The 23,728-nt window shown below is 52.2% G+C and overlaps 1 protein-coding gene across 3 annotated transcripts in view; it reads right to left on the bottom strand.

Annotated features, from left to right (window-relative positions):
* Positions 1-23,728, bottom strand: part of QRICH2 (glutamine rich 2) — a 337,577-nt gene that overhangs the window by 35,172 nt on the left and 278,677 nt on the right. For all 3 annotated transcript variants that reach the window (XM_029600439.1, XM_029600440.1, XM_029600441.1), the window contains exons 11-12: positions 14,938-15,003; positions 13,866-13,967 (exon numbers count right to left, since the gene is read on the bottom strand). In XM_029600439.1, coding sequence (XP_029456299.1) covers positions 13,866-13,967; positions 14,938-15,003 — 168 coding nt within the window. The remainder of the gene's footprint in view (positions 1-13,865; positions 13,968-14,937; positions 15,004-23,728) is intronic.

Here is a 23,728-nt window from a genome sequence, read left to right as displayed (position 1 = left end):
ATGGTCCGAGAGACAGAAACTGTTACCTCCAAGTAACGCAACAACCCTTGTTTCACGTCCAACTTCTTTAGGTCCCTAAACTCGGGAGTAGAAGAATCCAGGTCTGCAAAGGAAGGAAGCTCCACCGACTGATTCAAATGAAAGGAGGATACTACCTTCAGGAGAAAGGAGGAAACCGTCCACAAGATTATTCCTGCCTCCATAATTCATAGGAAGGGTTCTCCGCATGATAAGGCCTGAAGCTCTGAAACACGCTTCGCTGAGGAGATAGCCACAAGGAACACCACCTTCAATGTCAGATCCTTCAGAGTCGCACGCTTCAACAGCTCGAAAGGCGCACTACAAAGGGCGCGGAGAACCTGATTTAACTTCCACAAGGGGCAAGGGTTTCGAACCGGAGGACACAAATGCTTGACCCCAGGCAAAAAGCGAACCACATCTGGATGGGATGCCAAGGCAACGCCCCGTACCTTACCCTGAAAGCACCCAAGGGCCGCCACTTGGACTCGCAGGGAATTAAAAGCCAACCCTTTTGCCAGGCCATCCTGCAAAAAGGTCAAAACATCTGCAATCAAAGCCCCGGATGGGTCTATGCCGTGGTCCAGACACCAGGTCTCAAAAACACCCCAAACTCTAACGTACGCCATAGAGGTAGAAGGTTTGCGAGACTGTAAGAGTGTGGCAATCAATGCATCTAAGTAACCCTTACTCCTTACTCTCTACCTTTCAAAAGCCATGCCACTAGACAGAAGCGATTTGCTTCTTGAAAATAAACGGGGCCTTGGTGCAGAAGATTCAGATATGGATGAAACCTCAAAGGTCCATCCACTGGTAGGTACACTAGATCCGCAAACCAAGCACGACGCAGCCATTCTGGCGCCACGAGCACTACTTCGCCCGGATGAGCTTTGATGCCACCAATGGCCAAGGCTGAAATACGTACAACAGAATGTCCTTTGGCCAAGGAAGGACCAGAGCATCCACGCCCTCCGTTCCAGGTTCCCATCTGCAACTGAAGAAACGTGGAGCTTTGACATTGTGGTACGTCGCCATCAGATCTATGAAAGGCATGGCCCAGTGGTCACACAGAAGACGAAAGGCCTCTTTGGAGAGTTCTCACTCCCCCGGGTCCAGCTCGTGGCGGCTGAGAAAATCGGCTTGGACATTGTCCACTCCAGCTATGTGAGAGGCTGCTATCCTGTACAGGTGCTGCTCCGTCCAGCTGATCAAGAGCTGGGTCTCCATTGCCACTAGTCGACTCTTGGTTCCGCCTTGCCGATTGATGTAGACCACCGTCGTCGCATTGTCAGAGAGTACTCTTATGGACATTCCCTTTACCAAGGGATAGAGGGCCTGCAGAGCTAACCGAACCGCTCTGGTCTCCAACCAATTGATCGACCAGGAGGACTCCGTTCTTGACCAATGGCCTTGTCCGCTGTTCCCCGACAGACTGCTCCCCAATTGTAAAGACTCGCATCTGTGGTTACCATTGTCCAAGAGGAATCTTCAAGTCCACCCCGCGACACAAATTGTCTGGGAGTAGCCACCATACAAGACTGGAACGCGCCGAGTCCGTAAGGGGTAGGAGAAGATGAAACTGTTCGGAGAGTGGATTCCAACGGGAGAGTAATGCTGACTGAAGAGGTCTCATATGTGCAAAGGCTCATGGGACTAGATCGAGAGTGGAAGCCATCGAACCGAGAACCTGTAGATAATGCCAGACTCTGGGATGAGGCATGGATCGCAAAGACTCCACCTGAGTCTGCACCTTGGCCAATTGCTCCTCGGTAAGAAAACCTTTGCTCAAGAGGTGTTGCGGTCCCGGGTCGGCCCCGGCCGCACCGCCTACCTCCTGGGGCTTCCGGGTTCTTCCCGTCCTCCTCGGGCCTCCGGGGGTTCATGTCGCCGCGCCCCCGGCACTCGCGCGCAACGCCCGGGCCTGTCTCCGCTTCTGCCGCGGTGCCCCCACTCCAGCGGAGCAGCCGGCGTCCGGCCGCAGCTGGCTCCGCCCCCTAGGCGCACGCGCGCGAATCGGCCCTAGATTTAAAGGGCCAGGCGCGCGAAACCTGGTTCCTCCCTCGGGTGACGTCAGACGTGGTAGGGGCTATTTAAGCTCTGCTGTCCCTCTCCTCAGGGCCTTGCAACGAGGTTCCCAGGTTTACCCTGTCTCCAGTTGCTGCGTTCCTGTCCCCTCTTGGTTTCTTGTGTTTCCTGATCTCGGACTGGCTTACGGTGATTCTCGGCTTCTGACTCTGGACTGGATTACGACGACTCTTGGCTTCTGACCCGGCGTGGCTTACGGTGTTCCCTCTGGCTCTGGACCTCGGACTGGCTTACGACGACTCCCGGCTCTCGGACCCCGGTGTGGCTTACAGCGATCCTTCGGCTTCTGATCTCGGACTGGCAAGCGACGATTCCCTGGCACACGACTCTGGACTGGTGAGCGACTACCTTGGACTCCATCTGACTCCGCCCCCGCGGGCTCTCCTAAGTCCCAGCGGCCGGGTCCCTACGGGCTCCTCCTGGGGGGACGCCGGCTTCCAGGGTGAATCTCCTAAGTCCCAGCGGCCGAACTCCTACGAGCTCCTCTCGGGGGAGGCTCGGCTTCCAGGGCGAAGATCTTCTCACCATCGTACCAGCTTCACCGTTTCGTCCTTCCTTGCCACAGCCCTTGGTCGCATAGGGCTTTCCGGGATCCCACTTCAGCCACTCAGAACTCGGTCCTTGCCGCCTTCCGATCGGGACTTCCGCTGCCACCTCACTCAGCGGCTCGCCATCTGGTTCCGATCGGTCCAAGGGTCCACGAATCCAACAGATTGCAAGGCCATGGACCCGGCGGATCTTGCCGGTCTAAAGGCTATCCCAGGCATAGCCCAGAAGCTGCAGCAACAGCAATCCTGCCTCGACACATTGATGTCGGCCGTTCAACGCCTGGCGGATCGGGTAGAAGGGACTTCCGCAGCTCGCCCCGCAGCATCCACGTCTCAGGTCAACCCGGGTTCCCCTGTCCCGGTACAGATGCCAGCACCCCCTAGGTACGCTGGGGATCCGAAGGCGTGTCGGGGTTTTCTCAACCACTGCTATATCCGTTTCGACCTCCTGCCAGCCCAGTTCATCACGGACCGGTCTAAGACGACCTACATTATCTCTCTCCTGGACGGGAAACCCTTGGCTTGGGCTTCCTCCCTTTGGGAGCGCCAAGACTCCCGATTAAATAACCTCGTGCAATTCGTCAAAGCCTTCCGGAGGATATTTGACGAACCATCCCGGGCCTCCACTGCTGCCTCAGAACTCCTCCAGCTGAGACAAGGCAATCGCCCCTTAGAGGAATTTGCGATGGAATTCCAGACCCTGGCTACTGAGCTAGCCTGGGGAGAGGACAGTTTACACGGGATATTCCTGGAGGGCCTGTCTCCTCGGCTCCAGGATGAACTCGCGGCCCGGGACCTCCCGGACGACCTACAGGAACTCATAGAACTGGCTGGACGCGTGGACCGGCGCATCCAGCGCCGTTTTCGTGAGCGAAGGTCCGGCCAGGGGCAAGCCGCTCGTCGAACCACGCCACCTCGGGTTCGAGTCACTCCACCTTCGGCAGCTGCTCTTCCACCTGAAGAACCCATGCAACTGGGTAGGGGCCCTCTCTCGGCCGAGGAACGGAGGCGCCGACGCTCTCAAGGACTGTGCCTGTATTGCGGGGCCCAGGGGCATTTCCTAGCACGTTGTACCGAGCGTCCGGGAAACGCCCGAACCTAGAGCTCAGCGGGGAGTTGACTCTAGGCAACATTTCTTCCAACTCCCCATGTACCGTCCCGGTACGACTATGTCTTCCTGGAGGAGGGTTCGATACCCTAGCCTTACTCGATTCTGGGTCCGGGGGGAATTTCATCCTCCGAGAACTAGTACAACAGCTCCAGCTCGGCGTTTGTCCCCAAGAACCGCCCATGCGTGTCTCTTCCATTCAGGGGGACCCACTTCCTGGAACCATTTCCACTCGCACTGGTCCCCTGCAGCTTCTGGTCGGGGCCCTCCACCAGGAGGAGATCTCGTTTCTGATCTTCGAAAAATCTATCCATCCAGTCATCCTGGGTCTACCTTGGCTTAGGGAACACTCACCAGTGATTGATTGGAGATCCCTTCAGATCACTTCCTGGAGTTCCGCGTGCCACCGTCATTGCCTTCCCACACGCCCGCTGCGAACAATTCCGCTCCTCACAACCCTGTTAACGGTACCACCACAGTATCGTGCCTTTCAGGATGTCTTCTCTAAGGGGTAGATTTTAAAAGAAGCGCGATCAGCCTACTTTTGCTTGCGCATCAGACTCAAGCAAAAGTACGCTGGATTTTAGTAGATACGCGCGGAGCCGCGCGTATCCACTAAAATCCTGGATCGGCGCGCGCAAGGCTATCGATTTTGTATAGCCTGCGCGCGCCGAGCCGCGCTGCCTCCCCCCGTTCCCTCCAAGGCCGCTCCGAAATCGGAGCGGCCTCGGAGGGAACTTTCCTTTGCCCTCCCCTCACCTTACCCTCCCTTCCCCTACCTAACCCACCCCCCCCGGCCCTGTCTACACCCCCCCCTTACCTTTGTCGGGGGATTTACGCCTCCCGGAGGAAGACGTAAATCCCCGCGCGCCAGCGGGCCTGCTGCGCGCCGGGCCGCGACCTGGGGGCGGGTACGGAGGGCGCGGCCACGCCCCCGGGCCGTAGCCACGCCCCCGTACCCGCCCCCAAAACGCTGCCGACACGCCCCCGGAACGCCGCGACGACCGGGCCCGCCCCCCGACACGCCCCCCTCCGAGAACCCCGGGACTTACGCGAGTCCCGGGGCTCTGCGCGCGCCGGGAGGCCTATGTAAAATAGGCTTCCCGGCGCGCAGGGCCCTGCTCGCGTAAATCCGCCCGGTTTTGGGCGGATTTACGCGAGCAGGGCTCTGAAAATCCGCCCCTAAGGAAAAGGCAGAATTACTCCCGGAGCACCGATCCTTTGATTGTGCAATCAACTTGTTGCCAGGAACCACACCGCCCCGTGGGAGAGTCTACCCCCTGTCTCTGCCTGAAACCCAAGCTATGTCAGCATATATAAAGGAAAACTTGGACCGGGGTTTCATCAGGCCATCTAAATCCCCGGCCGGGGCCGGGTTTTTCTTCGTGGGAAAGAAAGACGGGTCTCTTCGCCCCTGTATAGATTATCGGGGCTTGAACCAGATCACTCGCCGAGATCGTTACCCGTTGCCCCTGATCCCGGAGCTTCTGGACCGCCTCCAAGGGGCTTGCATCTTCACCAAATTGGACCTCCGAGGCGCTTATAATCTCGTTCGCATACGCCCTGGGGACGAGTGGAAGACCGCTTTTAACACCAGGGACGGCCATTATGAATACCTGGTCATGCCTTTTGGTCTCTGCAACGCCCCCGCGGTATTCCAAAACCTTATGAACGAGGTGCTCCGTGACTTCTTATACACTTCCGTCATCGTATATCTAGACGATGTATTGATATATTCTCAGGACCTCGAGGCACATCGGCAACACGTGCGCCAATTTCTACCGACAGTTCATCCCGCATTACTCCAGCCTGGTGGCCCCCCTGACGGCCCTCACACGGAAGGGCGCGGATGCGCGAAACTGGCCCCCCGCTGCTACACAGGCCTTCCAGGATCTCAAGGAAGCCTTCTTACAGGACACCTGTCTCCGACATCCAGATCCTCAGTGTCAGTTTATCGTGGAAGTGGATGCCTCTGACGTCGCGGTGGGGGCGGTGCTGCTCCAAACCTCCCAGACCGGCAAAATCTGGCCTTGCTCATACTTCTCCCGCAAGTTCTCGCCGGCAGAGAAGAACTACGGCATTGGGGACAAAGAATTATTGGCCATAAAGTTGGCCTTCGAGCAGTGGCGCCAGTGCTGGAGGGAGCTCAACATCCGGTCATAGTGTATACCGACCACAAGAATTTGCAGTACCTGTCACATGCACAGAGGCTCAATCCTCGACAGGCCCGCTGGTCTCTCTTTTTAAGTCGGTTCGACTTCTCGCTTCGCTACCGACCCGCAGCCAAGAATGTTCGGGCGGATGCCCTCTCCCGCACCACAGAGGTTGACGATGTGTTGGAGACTCCTCAATACATTCTAGATCCAGCTAAAGTTCTACTGGCAGCCACGGAACTGGGCCCCGAGGGGAAGACGGTGGTTCCAGCTCGTTCTCGGAGAAAAGTTCTGGCATGGGCACACGACTCCCGGACGGCTGGTCACCCCGGAATTACTCGAACCCTTGACTTGCTCACAGAGTTCTATTGGTGGCCAAGAGTGAGGGAGGATGTTCGGCACTATGTTCAGTCCTGCCCCACATGCGCTCAGCAAAAACCACCTCCGGGCCGCCCCTGGGGTCTGCTCCAGCCGCTCCCTATTCCCACGGAACCGTGGTCCCACCTATCCACAGACTTGTGGTGGACTTGCCTCCCTCTGAGGGTAAAACCGTGATTTGGGTCACCGTTGACCGGTTTTCAAAGATGGCTCACTTTGTCCCTCTTCCCAAGCTGCCTACAGCCCCTGAGCTGGTTGATCTATTTGTTCAGCATATTTTCCGACTACATGGACTACCGTCGCACATCGCTTCTGATCGAGGCCCCCAATTCACAGCCAAGTACTGGAGGGCATTGTGCAGGAAATTCGGGGTACAATTGGATTTTACCACGGCTTTCCACCCCCAGGGTAATGGACAGGTGGAGTGGACTAACCGCTCTCTGAAGACCTTCCTCAGAGCCTTTGTAGATGAGCTCCAAGACAACTGGGTCTCTCTCATTCCCTGGGCGGAATTCTCCTATAATCGCCACAAGCACTCCGCTACGCTGCAGCCTCCCTTCCAGCTAGTTTATGGGAGGGTGCCTAGACCTCCGTTGCCATTACCAGTGCAGGTCACCTCCCCGGCGGCGCAACTAACGGCCAGCCAGCTCCAACGCCTCTGGCTTGCCACTCAGGAAAAGCTTCGCAGAACTGCCGCCCGCTTTAAGGCATATGCAGATAGGGCTCGACGGCCCGCTCCAGTCTTCCTACCCGGGACGAGGGTATGGCTAAGCACTAAGCACATCCAGTTGCGGACTCCGTCCATGAGACTAGCGCCGCGTTACATTGGACCCTTCCCGGTGGCCGAACGCATTGGGGCTGTATCCTACAGACTACGCCTGCCTTCCACGCTCAAGATCCATGATGTCTTCCATGTGTCCCTCCTCAAACCACTGGTACTCTCCCGATTTCGGACTTCCCCGCCAGAGCCCTCCGAGGTTTCCTCAGATCCGGATGACACCTACTCGGTAAAAGAGGTATTGGATGTCCGACGCCATCGCCGCCGCTGGGAGTACCTACTATCTTGGGAGGGATGTGGTCCAGAGGAGAATTCATGGGAGCCCTCTTCCCACATCCTGGATAAGAACCTTCTTCGGGAGTTCCATTTTCGGCATCCGGGCAAGCTGCGGCCCCCCGGGAGGGGGCGTGGGAGGGGGGGTACTGTTGCGGTCCCGGGTCGGCCCCGGCCGCACCGCCTACCTCCTGGGGCTTCCGGGTTCTTCCCGTCCTCCTCGGGCCTCCGGGGGTTCGTGTCGCCGCGCCCCCGGCACTCGCGCGCAACGCCCGGGCCTGTCTCCGCTTCTGCCGCGGTGCCCCCACTCCGGCGGAGCAGCCGGCGTCCGGCCGCGGCTGGCTCCGCCCCCTAGGCGCACGCGCGTGAATCGGCCCTAGATTTAAAGGGCCAGGCGCGCGAAACCTGGTTCCTCCCTCGGGTGACGACAGACGCGGTAGGGGCTATTTAAGCTCTGCTGTCCCTCTCCTCAGGGCCTTGCAACGAGGTTCCCAGGTTTACCCTGTCTCCAGTTGCTGCGTTCCTGTCCCCTCTTGGTTTCTTGTGTTTCCTGATCTCGGACTGGCTTACGGTGATTCTCGGCTTCTGACTCTGGACTGGATTACGACGACTCTTGGCTTCTGACCCGGCGTGGCTTACGGTGTTCCCTCTGGCTCTGGACCTCGGACTGGCTTACGACGACTCCCGGCTCTCGGACCCCGGTGTGGCTTACAGCGATCCTTCGGCTTCTGATCTCGGACTGGCAAGCGACGATTCCCTGGCACACGACTCTGGACTGGTGAGCGACTACCTTGGACTCCATCTGACTCCGCCCCCGCGGGCTCTCCTAAGTCCCAGCGGCCTGGTCCCTATGGGCTCCTCCTGGGGGGACGCCGGCTTCCAGGGTGAATCTCCTAAGTCCCAGCAGCCGAACTCCTACGAGCTCCTCTCGGGGGAGGCTCGGCTTCCAGGGCGAAGATCTTCTCACCATCGTACCAGCTTCACCGTTTCGTCCTTCCTTGCCACAGCCCTTGGTCGCATAGGGCTTTCCGGGATCCCACTTCAGCCACTCAGAACTCGGTCCTTGCCGCCTTCCGATCGGGACTTCCGCTGCCACCTCACTCAGCGGCTCGCCATCTGGTTCCGATCGGTCCAAGGGTCCACGAATCCAACAAGAGGGTGTCGAACCGAGCACCCAAAAACTCCAAGGACCAGGAGAGAACCAGATGACTCTTGTCCGGATTGACAACCCAGCCCAGCGAGCTTAACAGTTGTAGGACACGATGTACTGCCTTCCGGCAAAGGTCCTACAATTTTGCTCGAATCAACCAGTCTTCCAGATAGGGGTGTACCAGAATACCTTCTCTCCGGAGAGCCACTACAACTACCACCATTACCTTGGTGAATACTCTGGGCACCGTTGCTAGACCAAAGGGCAGGGCACAAAATTGGAAATGATGCCCGAGGATTGAGAAACGTAGGTACTTTTGATGGTCGGAGCAGATGGGTATGTGCAGATACGCCTTTGTCAGGTCCAGAGACACCAAGAACTCTCCCCTGTGAATGAACGCTATCACAGCACGCAGTTTCCATGCAAAATCGGGGCACTCTTAGAGCCCGATTGACGTTTTTTAGGTCGAAAAATACCTTCCTTTTTGGGTACCACAAAGTAAATGGAGGAGCGTCCACGCCTGAGTTCTCCTGTGGGTACGGGTACGATGGCGCCCAAGTCCAGCACCCATCTGAGAGTGTTGCACACAGCCAGTCCTTTTTCTTGGTAAGAACACGGGGACACCAGAAATCGCTTGCAGAGCAGCCAAGCAAAATCTAAAGCGTAACCATGTTCTATTATATTTAGGACCCACTGATCCGAGATCAAATTGGTTCACTCCTCTAGGAAAAGGTACAACCTGCCCCCTATCTTCGGTATGGAGGAGTGAACTGGGATCGTTTCATTGTGCGGATTTGAGACCCCCATGTGCCTATGGGGCTCCGTCTCTGCCAGGACATCGGCCATGAAAGGACTGATTCCAAGAATGTTGTCATCCAGGACCCTGCTGCCATGAGGACTCGGAGGATCAGGAGGATCAAAAACGGCGATTCCTCCAGAATCTCGACCACTGCGGAAAGGATCCCCTCACTCTGGGCTTATCCTCCAGTAACTTATGGACTTTGTTCTCTCCCAGAGACTTAATCATATCCTCCAACTCTTGACCAAAGAGTAGCTTTCCCTTGAAGGGTAAGGATCCCAACTGGGCTTTTGAAGAAACATCCGCGGACCAGTTCCTGAGCCATAGGAGTCTACGGGCCGAGACAGCTGAAACCATAGTCCTGCCTGAAGTGAGAAGAAGATCATAAAGTGCATCTGCAAGGTAAGCAACCGCCACCTCCAGCCAACCGGCCTGAATAACATCTGGCTCAGAAAGTGATGCAAGTGCTGCACCCAGCGGAGGCTGGCCCTCAGCACAAAGCTGCTGCACATAGTGGCACATACACTGAGAGCTGACACTTCAAAAATCTTTTTAAGCTGCAATTCCAATTTGCGATCCTGCAAATCCTTAAGGGCTGTGGCTCCCGTCACTGGAATGGTGGTCTTTTTTGTCACTGCGGAGACCGCCGCATCCACCTTGGGCACTTTGAGGAGGTCCAGGGCGTCTTCTGGCAGTGGATACAATTTGTTCATGGCTTGGCTTTCTTTCAAGCCCAAATCCGGAGTGACTCACTCCCGAAACAATAGGTCAGACACTGACATGTGAAAAGGAAAAGAGCGAGCTGGGCCCCTGAGACCGACTATCTCTGGATCAACGGCTCCCAGCCTTGAATCTTCCTGAGGAACCTCTATCCCCAACTCTTCCAGGATAGCGGGAATAAGCGGTCCCAACTCATCTTTTCGGAACAAACGCACGACCTTTGGATCATCTCCTTCGACCATCTGTGCGTTTGACAGCTTGGAAGGCTGAGGCTAAGCGTCTGGATCCGCATCCGGACTTTGAGGATTCAGCGGGTGGGCCTGATTGATAACCGAAACCTCTGAAGACGAACTGTCGGTGGGGCAAGATACAGATCTGAGCGGCTGTTTAGGTTTCAATGAAGTTACTCCCCCCGGGTGATTGTGCTGCTTGTGGGACAAAATATCCCCTTTGCCCCTGGCCAAGGGCGCCGGGGCTGAACGAGGAGCCTTCATTTATTTATTTATTTATTTCAGATTTTTATATACCGGCATTCGAGACAGCAGTCACATCGTGCTGGTTCACATAAAACAGGGGTGCATAGTAAACATAACTATAACAATGGTGTTGAAAAGGCAGTTACATATAACAGGGTGATAAGAACTTGGCTGAGAAGGAAGAGAAAGGAAAGGTTATTAAAATTCACACAGGTAAACAATAGAAGATAAGGATGACCATGGTGTATTTGGAGATTAGTAACCGAGTTGGAGATTAGTTAACCATGTTGGAGATTAGTTAACCATGGTATAGTTGGAGATTAGGGGTAGCTTGGCGGTGTTCTATCAATTGGTGTCCGGGAAAGCTTGTGTGAATATCCAGGTCTTTAGTCTTTTTTTGAAAGTTGAGATGCATGGTTCTGTTCTTAGATTTGAGGGGATGGAGTTCCATAACGGTGGAATGGCAGTAGAGAAAGCCCGGTCTCTTAGTGTGCAGTGTCTAGTGGATTTGGACGGTGGTACCTGTAGCGATCCCCTGTATGCATCTCTTGTCGGTCTTGACGAATTGTGTAGTTGGAGAGGGATCTGTAGGTCAATGGGAGCCAGTTGGTTGATGTTTTTGTATGTGGTAAGAATGGCCTTGTATATTATTCTAAAGTGTATAGGTAGCCAATGGAGGCTCTTTAGAATGGGGGTTATGTGGTCCCTTCTCCTGGTATTTGTCAGAATTCGTGCAGCTGCATTTTGCACCATCTGAAGTGGTTTGGTGTATGAAGCGGGAAGGCCAAGTAGGATGGTGTTACAATAGTCTAATTTTGAAAAAATGATTGCTTGTAGAATGGTTCTGAAATCTTGGGCATGGGCATACCATGTTTCCTAGCTGCCTTGCGAGCCTTAAAAGCCTTGTGAAGCAGTAAGACAACATTGGAGGAGAATGAGGAAGAGGAATAAGAGGCCCCCCCCGGGAGCTTTCCCCCAATGAGTTCTCCTGATCAGGCTCTGCATCAGCCCCCCCAGAGGCTCCTGGCTGCAGCGATAATGGTGGTGGGGAATTCCCTTCCCCCAAAGCTGCTCACTCCTGCTCTCTGAAACTTCCAAAATGGCTTCCGTTCCCGTGCTCAGTGGGAACGGGTCGGGAGGCTGGTGCTGCCGAACGAGCCTCCAGGCTCTCGGCCTCCACAGGAATCGCCACTATGGGAAAACACATTTTGAATCGCCGCCGAAGTGCCCTCCCCCCCGGGGAGGCAGTCGGAGCAAATGCTGGCATGGGAGAGCCGCGCGCGCGCCTTCCCACAAGCACTGCAGGCCGCAGCACGCGGCATGATGAGGATCTCTAAAGTTAGAAAGTAAAGCCTGGCGAGAGGCACGGCCTCGGGAAGCTGGCAGGCAGTGCACCACGAAGGGGAAACAAAGAGGTCCGGAAAGGCTGCCGAGGAAAGGCAAAAATAAAATTTGTTACCTCAGATCTTTTTTTTTTTTGAAGAGAAATAGGACCTGTCCCCCTCAGAGGGTAAGTGAACCAGGCTCTCCGGTATCACCCTCAGAGACTGCCAAAGAGGGCCAGGTACAGGGTTCTCAACCCTCCGCTCCTCAGCCTCACATACCAGGGGGGATGGTCCTTCCAGGACCTGCCAAACTCCCTGGGAGGATCCTCAGATTTCTTTTCTTCTTACTCCTCTCCTAAGGTTTTTTGTTTTTTTTTAATATGCTAGACTCAAGAGAAAAATCTTTCTTTAAACTAAATACTAGCTAATCCAGACTGAAGGGATTTGCACCTCCACCATCTGCTGGAGACAGAGAAATACTGACAGACTCTAGGTGGCAACTTAGGGTACAGGGCAGAGTCCGTTCAAACTTCTCTGTCTCCATCTGCTGGAGGGAAGGCAAAACCCAGGAGTCTGGACTGATCCGGGTACGTACAGGGAAATGATGTTTTAAAACTGTCTAGTGGTTTCCACATTCCTTACCTGTTCTACAGCCGAATACAGCATGATGAAGCGGTATTTTCGTCAGCAAGCATCAATGCTGCTGTGAGATTGCCTGGACTGTGTAATTCCAGCGCTCTTGGCTCAAGAGTATGTCAAATAAACTCCGTGCAACTTTTCTAAATGGAGCTGGGATGAGTAGCAGCGGCTGGGCCGGGTTGGGCAGCTCTCAACTCAATTCCTTGGCTACTGCAGCCAAGAAGCTTTGCTTTAAAAGCCTTACATTTAAACAAATGTACTTCCTGGGCTTCCACTGGGGTAACTACATTTATCAACAGAAAGCGGGGGCCCCTCTAACTGAAATTACATTTACTTTAATTTTTAACTGATTCTCCTCTCTCTGATACTTCTCTTCCTATTTACTTGTTGTCCGTGGGATATCTATTTGACCCACCGGGGTAGGCTGGAGCCTGCCTCTGAGCTGCACATGTGCACAAGCTCTTTGTTTCTGTACTATACATCCACTGAAGGGCAGAGCAGACAATCCTGGCTGCCTGCCCAGGGAGAACTGGATACCCTAACTCTGGTTATGCAGCCTGCCTCCTTCTCTAAGGGCTGGTTCTGCTGTGAGTGAAGGGCAGGGCTACCTGTCAAACCCCACCACACACACAGGGTGGGAATGAGGATCCCTTCTGGGGAAACAAGGCTACAGAGGAAACACATTTCCCATGTCATTGCCTCCCCACCCCCCTCCAAAAAAAAAAATTGGTCTTTTGCCTACTTCATTTAATATCTCACCAGCCACTACTGTTGGTGTCAAATTTTTCTCTGGCTGCAAAATGAGAGCAAAAGGTCTGGGAAGGTAACTCCAGCTCAGCTGCATATGACTCTACATGAGCAAGTCTTGGCTGCAGGGTTAGTATCGTGTAATTTCTTTACCATGTGTATGTAATCAAAGAAAGAGGACGTGCAGCCCAGAAGCCAAATAGTATTGAAAGATCTTTAAAGTCACCTGTCCTGGTGACCCCACAGCCAGTCGGGTTTTCAGGATATCCACAATGAATATGCACAAGACAAATTTGCATATACTGGAGTCTCCATGATATGCAAATTCATCTCATGCATATTCATTGTGGATATCCTAAAAACCCGACTGGTTGTGGGGTCCCCATGACAGTTTTGGGAAGCCCTGGTCTAGAGATCCTCTATCGCCAGCTCCAGAATTCAGAGCTGCTGAGCAACCTCTACAGCAACCTCTGCTTAATACTACTTGCTAAACCTTGTTTCATTATAGCTTGCTGCAGAATATCTGTTGTGAGGATTAGGGGAGTAGCTGGGGTTTGTAACAGGATTGGGTAAGGGGTAGATAATAAAGACAAGAGAGTGGGTAGCCCATCTGCTTTGTATCATTTTATGCCTTCTTGCCTCATCCCCTCTCCAGTTTTCATCCTTACTTTCTGGAGTGCTGTCGAACCTGTTCCAGTTCGTAGACGGTATACGGCCTGTTGGAGCGATGACCTGGTAACCCTGGCACATTGGGTATTGTCAAGATTGGCCTTCAATAAAAAAAAAAAAGAACAAAGGAAGAAAAGGTTGATGATGGCATCTCTGAAATATTTCCATCCCCTCACACCCAGGCTCAGAGGCTTCTTCCAGGCAAGGAATTAATCTTCCCTGTAACATGAGCAGAATCTTCCATGCTGTATTCTGTGCCAGTTGGGGTTTGCCAACTGGCACAGTCTCCTTCAGCCTACAAGTAGCTGAGGAACCTGGTTGTGATGTCTGTACCATGTCACAGTGTTAAGCCCGACAAAGGGGCTATGCTAGCCTGCTCCCCCAGACATTTACCGTGCTTGGTTACGGTGCTTGGACTGTAAACCCACGTACTGACTGTGCCCTGTGTCACACATTATCGAGGCAGCACATGGCCTCCTGCCGTTACGTGATGGCATTTCAAGCTCTCTGGAGCTGGGCCATGTGAAAACCTGGTGGTTAGTCCCAGTGAAGCCGCCGACTCTCGGTCCTAAGATAAGAGCACCAACAAAGATCTAGTGTCAATACGGACACAGGCAGCAAACCTAAGTGCAACTGTGCTCGCTAGAAAAAAAAATAAAAGCACCAAGGAAAATTAAAAAGTGCCTTTCTTGTTTATTTTATTCCTGTTTAAATGAAGCGATGATGAGGCACTGCTGGGTGGTCTGGCAGCCATTAGGCATTTTTTGTAAACAGAAGTGTTCACGGAAAAAAAAAACAACCTAAAACACTCTCGTGGGTTTCTCCACCTTCCACCCCACCTCGGCTATAAGACAAGTACTGCGGTGACAAGACTGTCACGCCTCACTCTGCCAGGAATTTCGCAACGGGTCCGTGGCCTGTGAAGCACAAAAGCCTGAACCCTGCTCTCCCGCCGCTAACCTACGCGGCAGGCAAGAGGCAGGCTCCTCCCACAAACCGTACCTTAAGAAAGGCAGGCACGAGGACGCAAGAGCACGCGGTTCTAGAAGGAAGCAGTCGCGAGCTACTTACGGGCCAGGTACCGCCATATCCACAGGTCGGTCACAGGAGATGCAGTGGAAGCGAGCGATCAGCTGCCTGGCAGGAGTACAGACAAACAATAGAATTGACAGGAGCTCTGGCAAGGAAAGGGTGTACGTATAGGGCGAAGACAGAGAACATGAATCCTCTGGGGAGCAGTGTACAAAGTAAATATAAAAACATCAAGCCATGCTTTACTATCTTGTCTGTCCCCGTAGGGAGATAGTGGGTATAACCCTGAACGCTCTCTCTGCGGGGAAGACCTAGCTTTCATCCCTGTTTCTGTTTTGGCTTTCTTCGTTTCCCAGTGGCGCTGCTGTTTGGCTGCATTTGATTTCAAATGCCCAAAGCGATTCAGCATGTACCTGTTGACCTGAGACCTGCTTTTTCTGTGCTCTGTTAACACAGCTTCGCGAATCCCAGCAGGCTAATAATATTCTCCCTCACTAGCGCAATGAAGGTGGTGGAAGACTGCACTGCTGCAATCGATGCAAATGTGTTTTGCAAATGCACACCTCATGACGCCAAGAACCAAGGAGTTCTGAAAAACTGTGTGAAAGCTCTGAATGTGGGATTCCTGACACCAGCTTGGTACTGTGTATTTGGGGTCTGGTCCAGCCTCTCTGTGTATTATATTTGTACATGTAAGTTCACTCCAGTTTATTTTGGGTTTGTTTCTATGTGGGCCTGTATGTATATGCCTGCATGTATATAAAAAATGCTAAATAAATAAATGTATTACTGTTGCTGTATATTTTAGAATGCATGTGCATTGTATACCTGGGTAAATGAAAGTCTGCACCCTCCAGGGGTTTCCATTTGCCTGTGGCAGTGAATGCATGCTCTACCCCTGGGTATATGAACATGTACATGCTTCTGAGGTTTCTGTGAGCCTGTGGTAGTGCATGCTTGTTGCATAACAGGTGACATGGGTAAGAGAAGATGCAACAGACACCCTGGGAATATGTATCTTGAGAGTGAATTTTCTTTATCTACAGCAGTTTTAGCTAGAGTACTTTATACCCTGTGAACTAGCACCATCTGTTGGCTGCGAGATGTAACTTCTCCACTGCTACCAATTCACTCAGTCCCCCTCTCAAGCTGTGCAGCAGAATTCCCCAGTTTACAGAGCTCTGACAGGATTCCATCATGTGATCACCAACTCATTTCACATACTCCCAGCCGAACCTCAGACAGTTCAAAACCAGTGATCTAGAGGTGAAAGGGTCCAGAATGCTGTGACCATCAAAACTGCCAACTGTCAGTAAACTTACTTTTACTGTCAGTAAACTTTTACTGTCAGTAAACTTACTGACAGTAAAAAGAAGCATGTCTGTAAAAGAAATTTTATGTTTGTATAAATGCCATGAGCAATGGTGTCTTGGGCCCCATAAGACTGTTCATTTCAGGAGTCGAGGAGTAACTACATCTCAGTGTATAAAGGGAGTGAACTCAGTACACAAAGTATTCAGACCCTTTCACTTTTTCCACATTTTGTTATGTTACATCCTTTATTCTAAAATGGATAATATGCATTGTTTCCTTCCTCAATCTACCTACAATACCCCATAATGACAAAGCGAAATCAAGTTGGAAAAAATTGTGCAAACTAATAAAAAACCTGAAATATCACATTTACATAAGTATTCAGACCCTTTGCTATGATACTCAATGGTGAGGTCAGATGCATCCTGTTTCTGTTGCGCTTGGAGGTGGACCCTTGTCCTGGAGCAGTGGAGAACAGCTCCCTGGTAAGGACCAGGAAGCACCTGCCCCCAGGGGGCGGAGCACAGGAGGACACAGGCTAGGTTGAGCTTCACCACTGGAAGCCTGTGGTCCCCCTGGGTGGAGCCCGTAGAGACCTGGGCCGCTTGGACTTAGGTGGGCCTTGCAGGGTCTCCCGGAGAGATAGCAGAGAAGTGTGCCCACGAACAGCAAGGGAGCGCAGTCAGACTCTAAGCTGTAGGTCTGGTGGAGCAAGGAAGACCAGATGTTGCATCAGTCGGTCTCAGACGGCTTCGACCCTTGTCCCTCACCTTTTCCTCTGCTCTCCCCGCTAGCCTTGGGAAGATGGCTGCTGCCGCGTCTGCAAGCCACGTTCTCCGGCGTCCCCAGAACAGCTATGGCAAAGCCTCATGCCATGTTTCTCCTAAGGGCCTCTTAGGGTACGCGTGCGCACGCCACCCACGTCTTTATCCACATCATGGCAGGAACCCCGGGGGCATCCCCCTCGAGTGATGTCACGCCATCCATGTATTTAGCCTACGCTTGTTTGCTAGCTCGTTGAGTTAGCAAGGATTGGCAGCTACTCTGCTGCTTCCTTGCTGCCGCTGGAAGCCCTCTCTGCCCTTTGGGGTATACTCTAACCTGGGTATCCGTTCCTCAGATGCCCTCTGCTTTCTTTTCAGGTGTCTTACTGGGATCAGGTACTCGCTCCTCGAGGGCCTGCTCTCCCTGCATCAGTTACCATCTACTTCTGCCTGGTGGAATCATCAACCTTACAGCTACCATCTAGTGAGTAATCTATTCTCAGTCTGTCTCATCTACAGCTCTGCCGTGCTGGGAAACCTACACCTGGATATCCCTATAGCATCTTGGTGAGACGGGTTCCCTCTGCTGAGGGTCCCTGGACTGCTACCCCTGGATCAACTCACTACTGCCACCTCTGGTAGAATACATCAGCTGTATAATAAAAGACAAAACTCTGTGTTTGTGCGTCCTGAGTCTAGCCCAGTACTGTGGCTCCCCACGGGGCTCCTCCCCGTGGGCATGGTCATCTCCCACAGTACCCAAGAATCCACTCACTCGAAACCATAACACCAGAACAGCGTAGGCGATGACAAGGCAAGGAACAGAGCCAGAATCAGGAGACATGGTCAAGGCAGCCGAGGATCAGTCCGAGGAGTTGTCAACGAGGCAGGGGTCAGGTTCCGGAGGTCGGACGAGGTCACGAGGCAGGAAGAGGTCAGTATCCAGGCAGCGGACAGAATGGACAAGGCCAAGGTCAGTACCAGAGAGACAGTCCGAAGGTACGACCTGGGGAGACAGGACAGAAGGACGCTGGACAAGGCTGGAACAGTAGGACACTGGAACAAGACTGTGAACCCGGAGGCAAATTAGTACACAAGCAGTGCTGACCTGATTGCCAAGGCAAGGAAGTACAGGCAAGGACTTCCTTATATTGAACGTTCAATCCGGGCGCGCCGCGGAGCTAGGACCCGCCTCGGCCCTACAAGAGGCCGGGCGGTCTGCGTGCGTAGGGGAGTGGCCAACGCCATTGGAGACACTGAACTTCGGCGTGAGGCCTGGTGCGCAGTGGAAGGCCCGGCGACCGCTATCACGGGACGCCGAGGCCTGGAGGAACTCGCGGCTGCCGCTTGGGAGGCCAACCTGTGACCTGCAGAGGAGCTAGCGAGGTGAGCAGGCGCGGACGGGGCACATAACAGTACCAACCCTTCTAGGCTTCCCTCTACGTGGCCGTGGCTTTTCAGGATAGGTCCTATGGAAAGTTCTGAGGAGCTCTTTATCTAGAATGTTGTGGGAGGGTTCCCATGAGTTCTCCTTGGCCCCATAACCCTCCCAGGCTAAGAGGTATTCCCTATCTACCTCAACACCGACGGACATCGAGGACCTCTCTTACCTGGAGTGACGAGTCTGGTTCGGTAGAGATCCGCGGAGGTGAAGGATCTCTACAAGAGGACCAGGAGAGGACCAAAGGCTTCAACAGAGAGACATGGAATGTGTTGTGGATGCCTATGGCATGAGGTAGCTGGAGCTGATAAGACACTGCTCCCACTCCTCGAAGCACTGGAAATGGGCCGATGTACTTGGGAGCCAGGCGATGAGAAGGAAGTCTCAACCTTATGTGTCGGGTGCTTAACCACACCTTCTGACCAGAACGGAAGAGTGGATTGGGACGTCTATGGGCAGGAGAAGTACACTTGGAGCGCTGAGCGGCCTGGGTAAGGAGTTCTTTGACTTCATTCCACACCTGAGTGGTGTCAGCCATGGATTGCGCAACTGGAGAAGGAACAGTCAGAGGAACTGGAAGCGGCAGCCGAGGTTGTCGTCCGAATACCACGGAGAACAAAGATACATCGGTGGCAGCAGCGACATGGGTATTGTGCGATAGCTCAGCCCAGGGTAGCAGATTTATTTATTTATTTTGCATTTTTATATACCGACATTCTTGTATCAGATACAAATCATACCGGTTTACATTAAAAACAGAGTATGCAGGAAAATAGATTTCCTAAGTCAAATACATTGAACATATTTAATAAACAGATCAGATCAGTTGTCCTGCTGGTCATTCACGTGGGAATGGAGGAATGTTTTCAAGGTTCGGTTGGTCCTTTCAGCTTGACCATTGGCCTGTGGGTGATAGGCCAACGTGAAATTCAAGGCAATATTAAACGTTTTGCATAGGGAGCGCCAGTACCCGGCGGCAAACTGTGGTCCTCTGTCGGATATAATTTCCTTTGGGAGTCCACGGAGACGGAAAATGTGTTTCAGGAGCAACTTGGCTAGTTCTGGGGCCGATGGGAGGCCCGGCAAGGGAATGAAGTGACCCATTTTCGAAAAACGGTCAATGATGACCCAGATTACAGTATTGTTCTGGGACGGAGGCAGGTCTGTGATGAAGTCTGAGATGCTGGACCATGGCTCGGTAGGTGCTGGAAGCGGTTGGAGTAGGCTCCAAGGCTGTCCGGTAGGTGGCTTCTGTTGGGCGCAGATGGGACATGAATCTACATAGTTACGAGAGTCTTGCACCATGTTGGGCCACCAGTAATATCTCCGCAACATCTGTAGGGTCCTGGCACGACCCAGGTGTCCTGCCAACTTGGAATCATGGGCCCATTTCATAACTCGTTCACGTAATCTACGTGGAACGACGGTTTTCCCAACTGGAACTGTAGTGGTCAGGCATGGGTTACGCAGGCAGGATCTATGATGTGTCTGGGAACATCAGGAACATCCTCTGGTTCGAAGGATCTTGATAGTGCATCAGCACAGAGGTTCTTGGAAGCTGGGCAATAACGTAGAACAAAATTGAACTGTTCAAAGAAGAGCGCCCATCGGGCTTGTCTAGGATTCAAGAGTTGAGCTTCTTTAAGGTGCTCAAGATTCTTATGGTTGGTGAAAATGGTAAATTTGTGTTGCGCCCCTTCCAACCAGGGGTGCCACTCTTGGAGCGCCAACTTGACGGCGAGAAGTTCTCAGTCACCAATGGTGTAGTGCTGCTCTGTAGGAGAGAACTTGTGTGAGTAGAATGAACAAGGTATCAATTTACCCTTTGGAGAAAACTGACTTAAGACGGCTCCTGCTCCAATTGCAGAGGTGTCAGTTCGACGAATGGACATCTTGGGTCTGAATGCTGAAGACAAGGACCGGAACAGAAAGCTTCTTTTAACGTCTGAAAGGAGGCTTGTGCTTTGGGAGTCCACACATGAGTGCGTCAACCCCTTTCTTGGTCATGGCGGTGAGCGGAGCAGCTAGGGTAGAATAATTGGCAATGAAGCTCTTGTAATAATTAGTAAAGCCAAGGAAACGTAAGTCCCGTAGGCCTTACAACGTCATCTGGATCCATGGAGAAACCTTGATCAGATATGATGTACCCTAGGAAGGGTAAGCGATTTTGCTCGAAGAGGCACTTTTCTAACTTGGCATAAAATGATTTTCTCTTAAACGTTGGAGGACGATCCGAACATGATCTCGATGGGATTCAAGGTCTTTGGAAAAGATCAGGATGTCGTCAGGATATACGACTACGAATGAGTACAAGAGGTCTCGGAGTATTTCGTTTATAAGGCGTTGAAAGACCACTGTGGCATTGCATAGCCCAAAGGGCATCACAATATATTCATAGTGACCATTCCTTGTGTTGAATACGGTTTTCCAGATATCTTCAGGTTGGATGCGTTACAGATTGTACGCACCCCTCAGATCCAACTTGGTGAAGATCCGTGCTGCTTGAAGGCGGTCAAACAGCTCACTGATAAGGGGCAGGGGTATCGGTCTTTGCGGGTTATGGCATTGAGCCCTCTGTAGTCAATGCAAGGGCGTAAACAGCTGTCCTTTTTCTCGACAAAGAAAAAGCCCGCTCCAGCGGGAGAATTAGAGGGACGAATGAACCCTTTTTCTAGGTTCTCTTTGATATACTCAGATATGGCTAGGATTTCTAGGTGAGACAATGGATAAGTTCAGCCCTTGGGAGGCATCGTGCCCGGCAGAAGTTCTATGGAGCAATTGAACTTGCGTAACGGAGGCAAGGTATCCGCCTTCTGCTTCGAGAAGACATCTTCGAACTCAGCATACTGAGTAGGCAAACCAGATAGAGTGGTAGACTTTAGGACAGAGACTACTGGAGATACTTGATGTAGACATGTCTTCTGGCATTTGGAAACCCACTGCACCAACTGCAGGGAATGCCAATCGAACTGGGGTTCGTGGACCTGGAGCCAGGGCAGCCCCAGGATAACTGGATGTGTAGAATGTTTTAACACATAGAAGGTCCCAAACTTCAAAATAAATGATGTAATAGATATTTTTAATTTTTCATAACGGCAACTCCATGCTTAAAGTAGCACAAGTTTCAGAACAGGGTTCCCCAACACGGACCCGTATTTCGCCAAACCCGGCTGCATCGGGAGGGACAATAATTTTATGCAGGAATTCATACACTTCAAAATAAAAGAAATTTAAACAAAGTAATAAAGGGGACCGATTATAGAATGGATCAATACATATATAGCATTTTTCAAAAGCATAAAACATACCTTTACAACTCTGCATTAACGCGGTTCAATCACAAGGAGGGTAGGCAGTACAGACAAATCTCGGCGTTTAAAGAGCTGAAATTCTTAGCGCCAAAACTTGGCCAATCAGAACACACCAGCACTACATACACTCAGCCAATCAAAATGCAGTATCAGGGATACAGTGGGGAACCAGAGAAATAGAAAAATCAAAGAGAAAATTGCCACTCTATCTCGTTATTAAGCTCTCGGAAAAATTCCCAGGGGTGGCGGAGGCACCACGTCAATAACATAAAACTGTAAATCATCTTCAGTATGGCCAAATGTGACCCAGTGGGGCACCAAAGGGGCTGTTTCCCGTCTGTTTTTAATATTTGAACGGTGCTCAATAATTCGAGTCCGAATGGGGCGGGAGGTTTTCCCCACATACAGTTTAAAGCAGGAGCAAACAATTACATAGAAAACTCCCTTAGTCTGACAATTGGAAGAAAAATGTAATTGAAATTTAATATGTGAGATAGGATGTTCAAAAATAGATAAGGGCGCTGTATGGGGACACACCGAGCAGTGCCCACAGGGTAAATGACCTGAAAATTGTTCAGGATCTGACGACACTGGGTCATTTAAATGTGAATGAACCAAAATATCTTTAAGGTTCCGTCCCCGGCAAAATGAAAAACGAATAGGAAAATCAAAAGTTTTGTAAATAGATAGTATTGGCCAGTGACGCCATACTGAAGGTGATTTACAGTTTTATGTTATTGATGTGGTGCCTCCGCCACCCCTGGGAATTTTTCCGAGATTCTGATTCATCGGGAGCAGAAATGGATCTATAGACTTGATAGTCTGACACCTCATGGGCTTAATAACGAGATGGAGTGGCAATTTTTTCTTTCATTTTTCTATTTCTCCGGTTCTGTCATAATCTGCTATGCTGATGGGAGGAGCAATCAGATAGGAGTATCTATCTGATATATTCCGTAGGCGGACTTAGCAATCTGTTGTTATAGACTGCTGAGGATAGTAGTAGGTGGATCCTTGGGCTGGTGGCAGATGACCATGCCCCCGGGGGAAGATCCCGAGAGGGACCACCGGCTAGGCTTAGAGTATGGAGACAGACACACACTAGTTCTTTTATTAAACAGGTCTTGAAACCACCAGAGGTGGCAGTAGTGAGCTGAAGTGCCCGGCAGGGCTGAAGTCCCTCAGATACTGTAATAGTGATCCCTGGATGGCTGAGCTGTTGAGAAACTGTAGACAGTGAGTAGGCAGGGTATGCAGAGTTCATGAACAGAACTAGATGACAACACTCACATATTGGTCTCAGGGAGCTCAGGAGCTGGAAAGGATAGGCCCTCGAGGAGCGAGGACTTGGTTCCAGGGAAAGCTCTGAGAGAGCGATGGTAACTCACAATGATGTAGATAATGATGGCTTCCAGGCAGAAGAGAATCAGCAGTTAGGAACGAGGGCCCTCGAGGAGCGAGTACCGGTTTCTGTCTGCAACCTGAAAGATAAAGAGAGAGCGAGGCCTGGGGAGATAGGAGTGGGCTGTCGGCCACCTCTCCCCGCGACCTACCGCTAAAAGAAAGGACTTTCCCCCGATACCATCTGGCGGATCTGGGATTTGCCTGCCGAGAGGAAGCACTGGACTTTGTTAACATCAGCGGCTGAGGAGGACGCTGCCGAGCATGTCGAGGGGGCGTGGCCACCGGCTTTAAAATCTAACGTGGCGCGGCGCTGTGACACTGCCAACGCATCGCCTAAGCCGCGCGCACCAAAGGCTTGGTCCAGCTTAGTCCGGGTGAGTTTGGGTGTTTGACCAGGAATTAGTCTTTGTTAAATTCTCCTTCTGAATGGGAAGAAGAGAAAGGCAAAGACTTTGACGTCGTCACCAGTGACTCAAATCAGTACCGGCCCAATGGATCAACATGTCGTGAGACAGAGGTATGATCCGAATGAGGGAGCAATGGGAAGCTCTTCGTTGGCTTCCATTAGCCTTGGAGAAGGACCACCTTTACCACCC

Source organism: Rhinatrema bivittatum, chromosome 4, assembly GCF_901001135.1.
Source record: "Rhinatrema bivittatum chromosome 4, aRhiBiv1.1, whole genome shotgun sequence".
Taxonomy (NCBI): Eukaryota; Metazoa; Chordata; class Amphibia; order Gymnophiona; family Rhinatrematidae; genus Rhinatrema; species Rhinatrema bivittatum.
The sequence above is the reverse complement of the archived record's forward strand: the minus strand, read 5'-3'. Positions and strand labels throughout refer to the sequence as shown.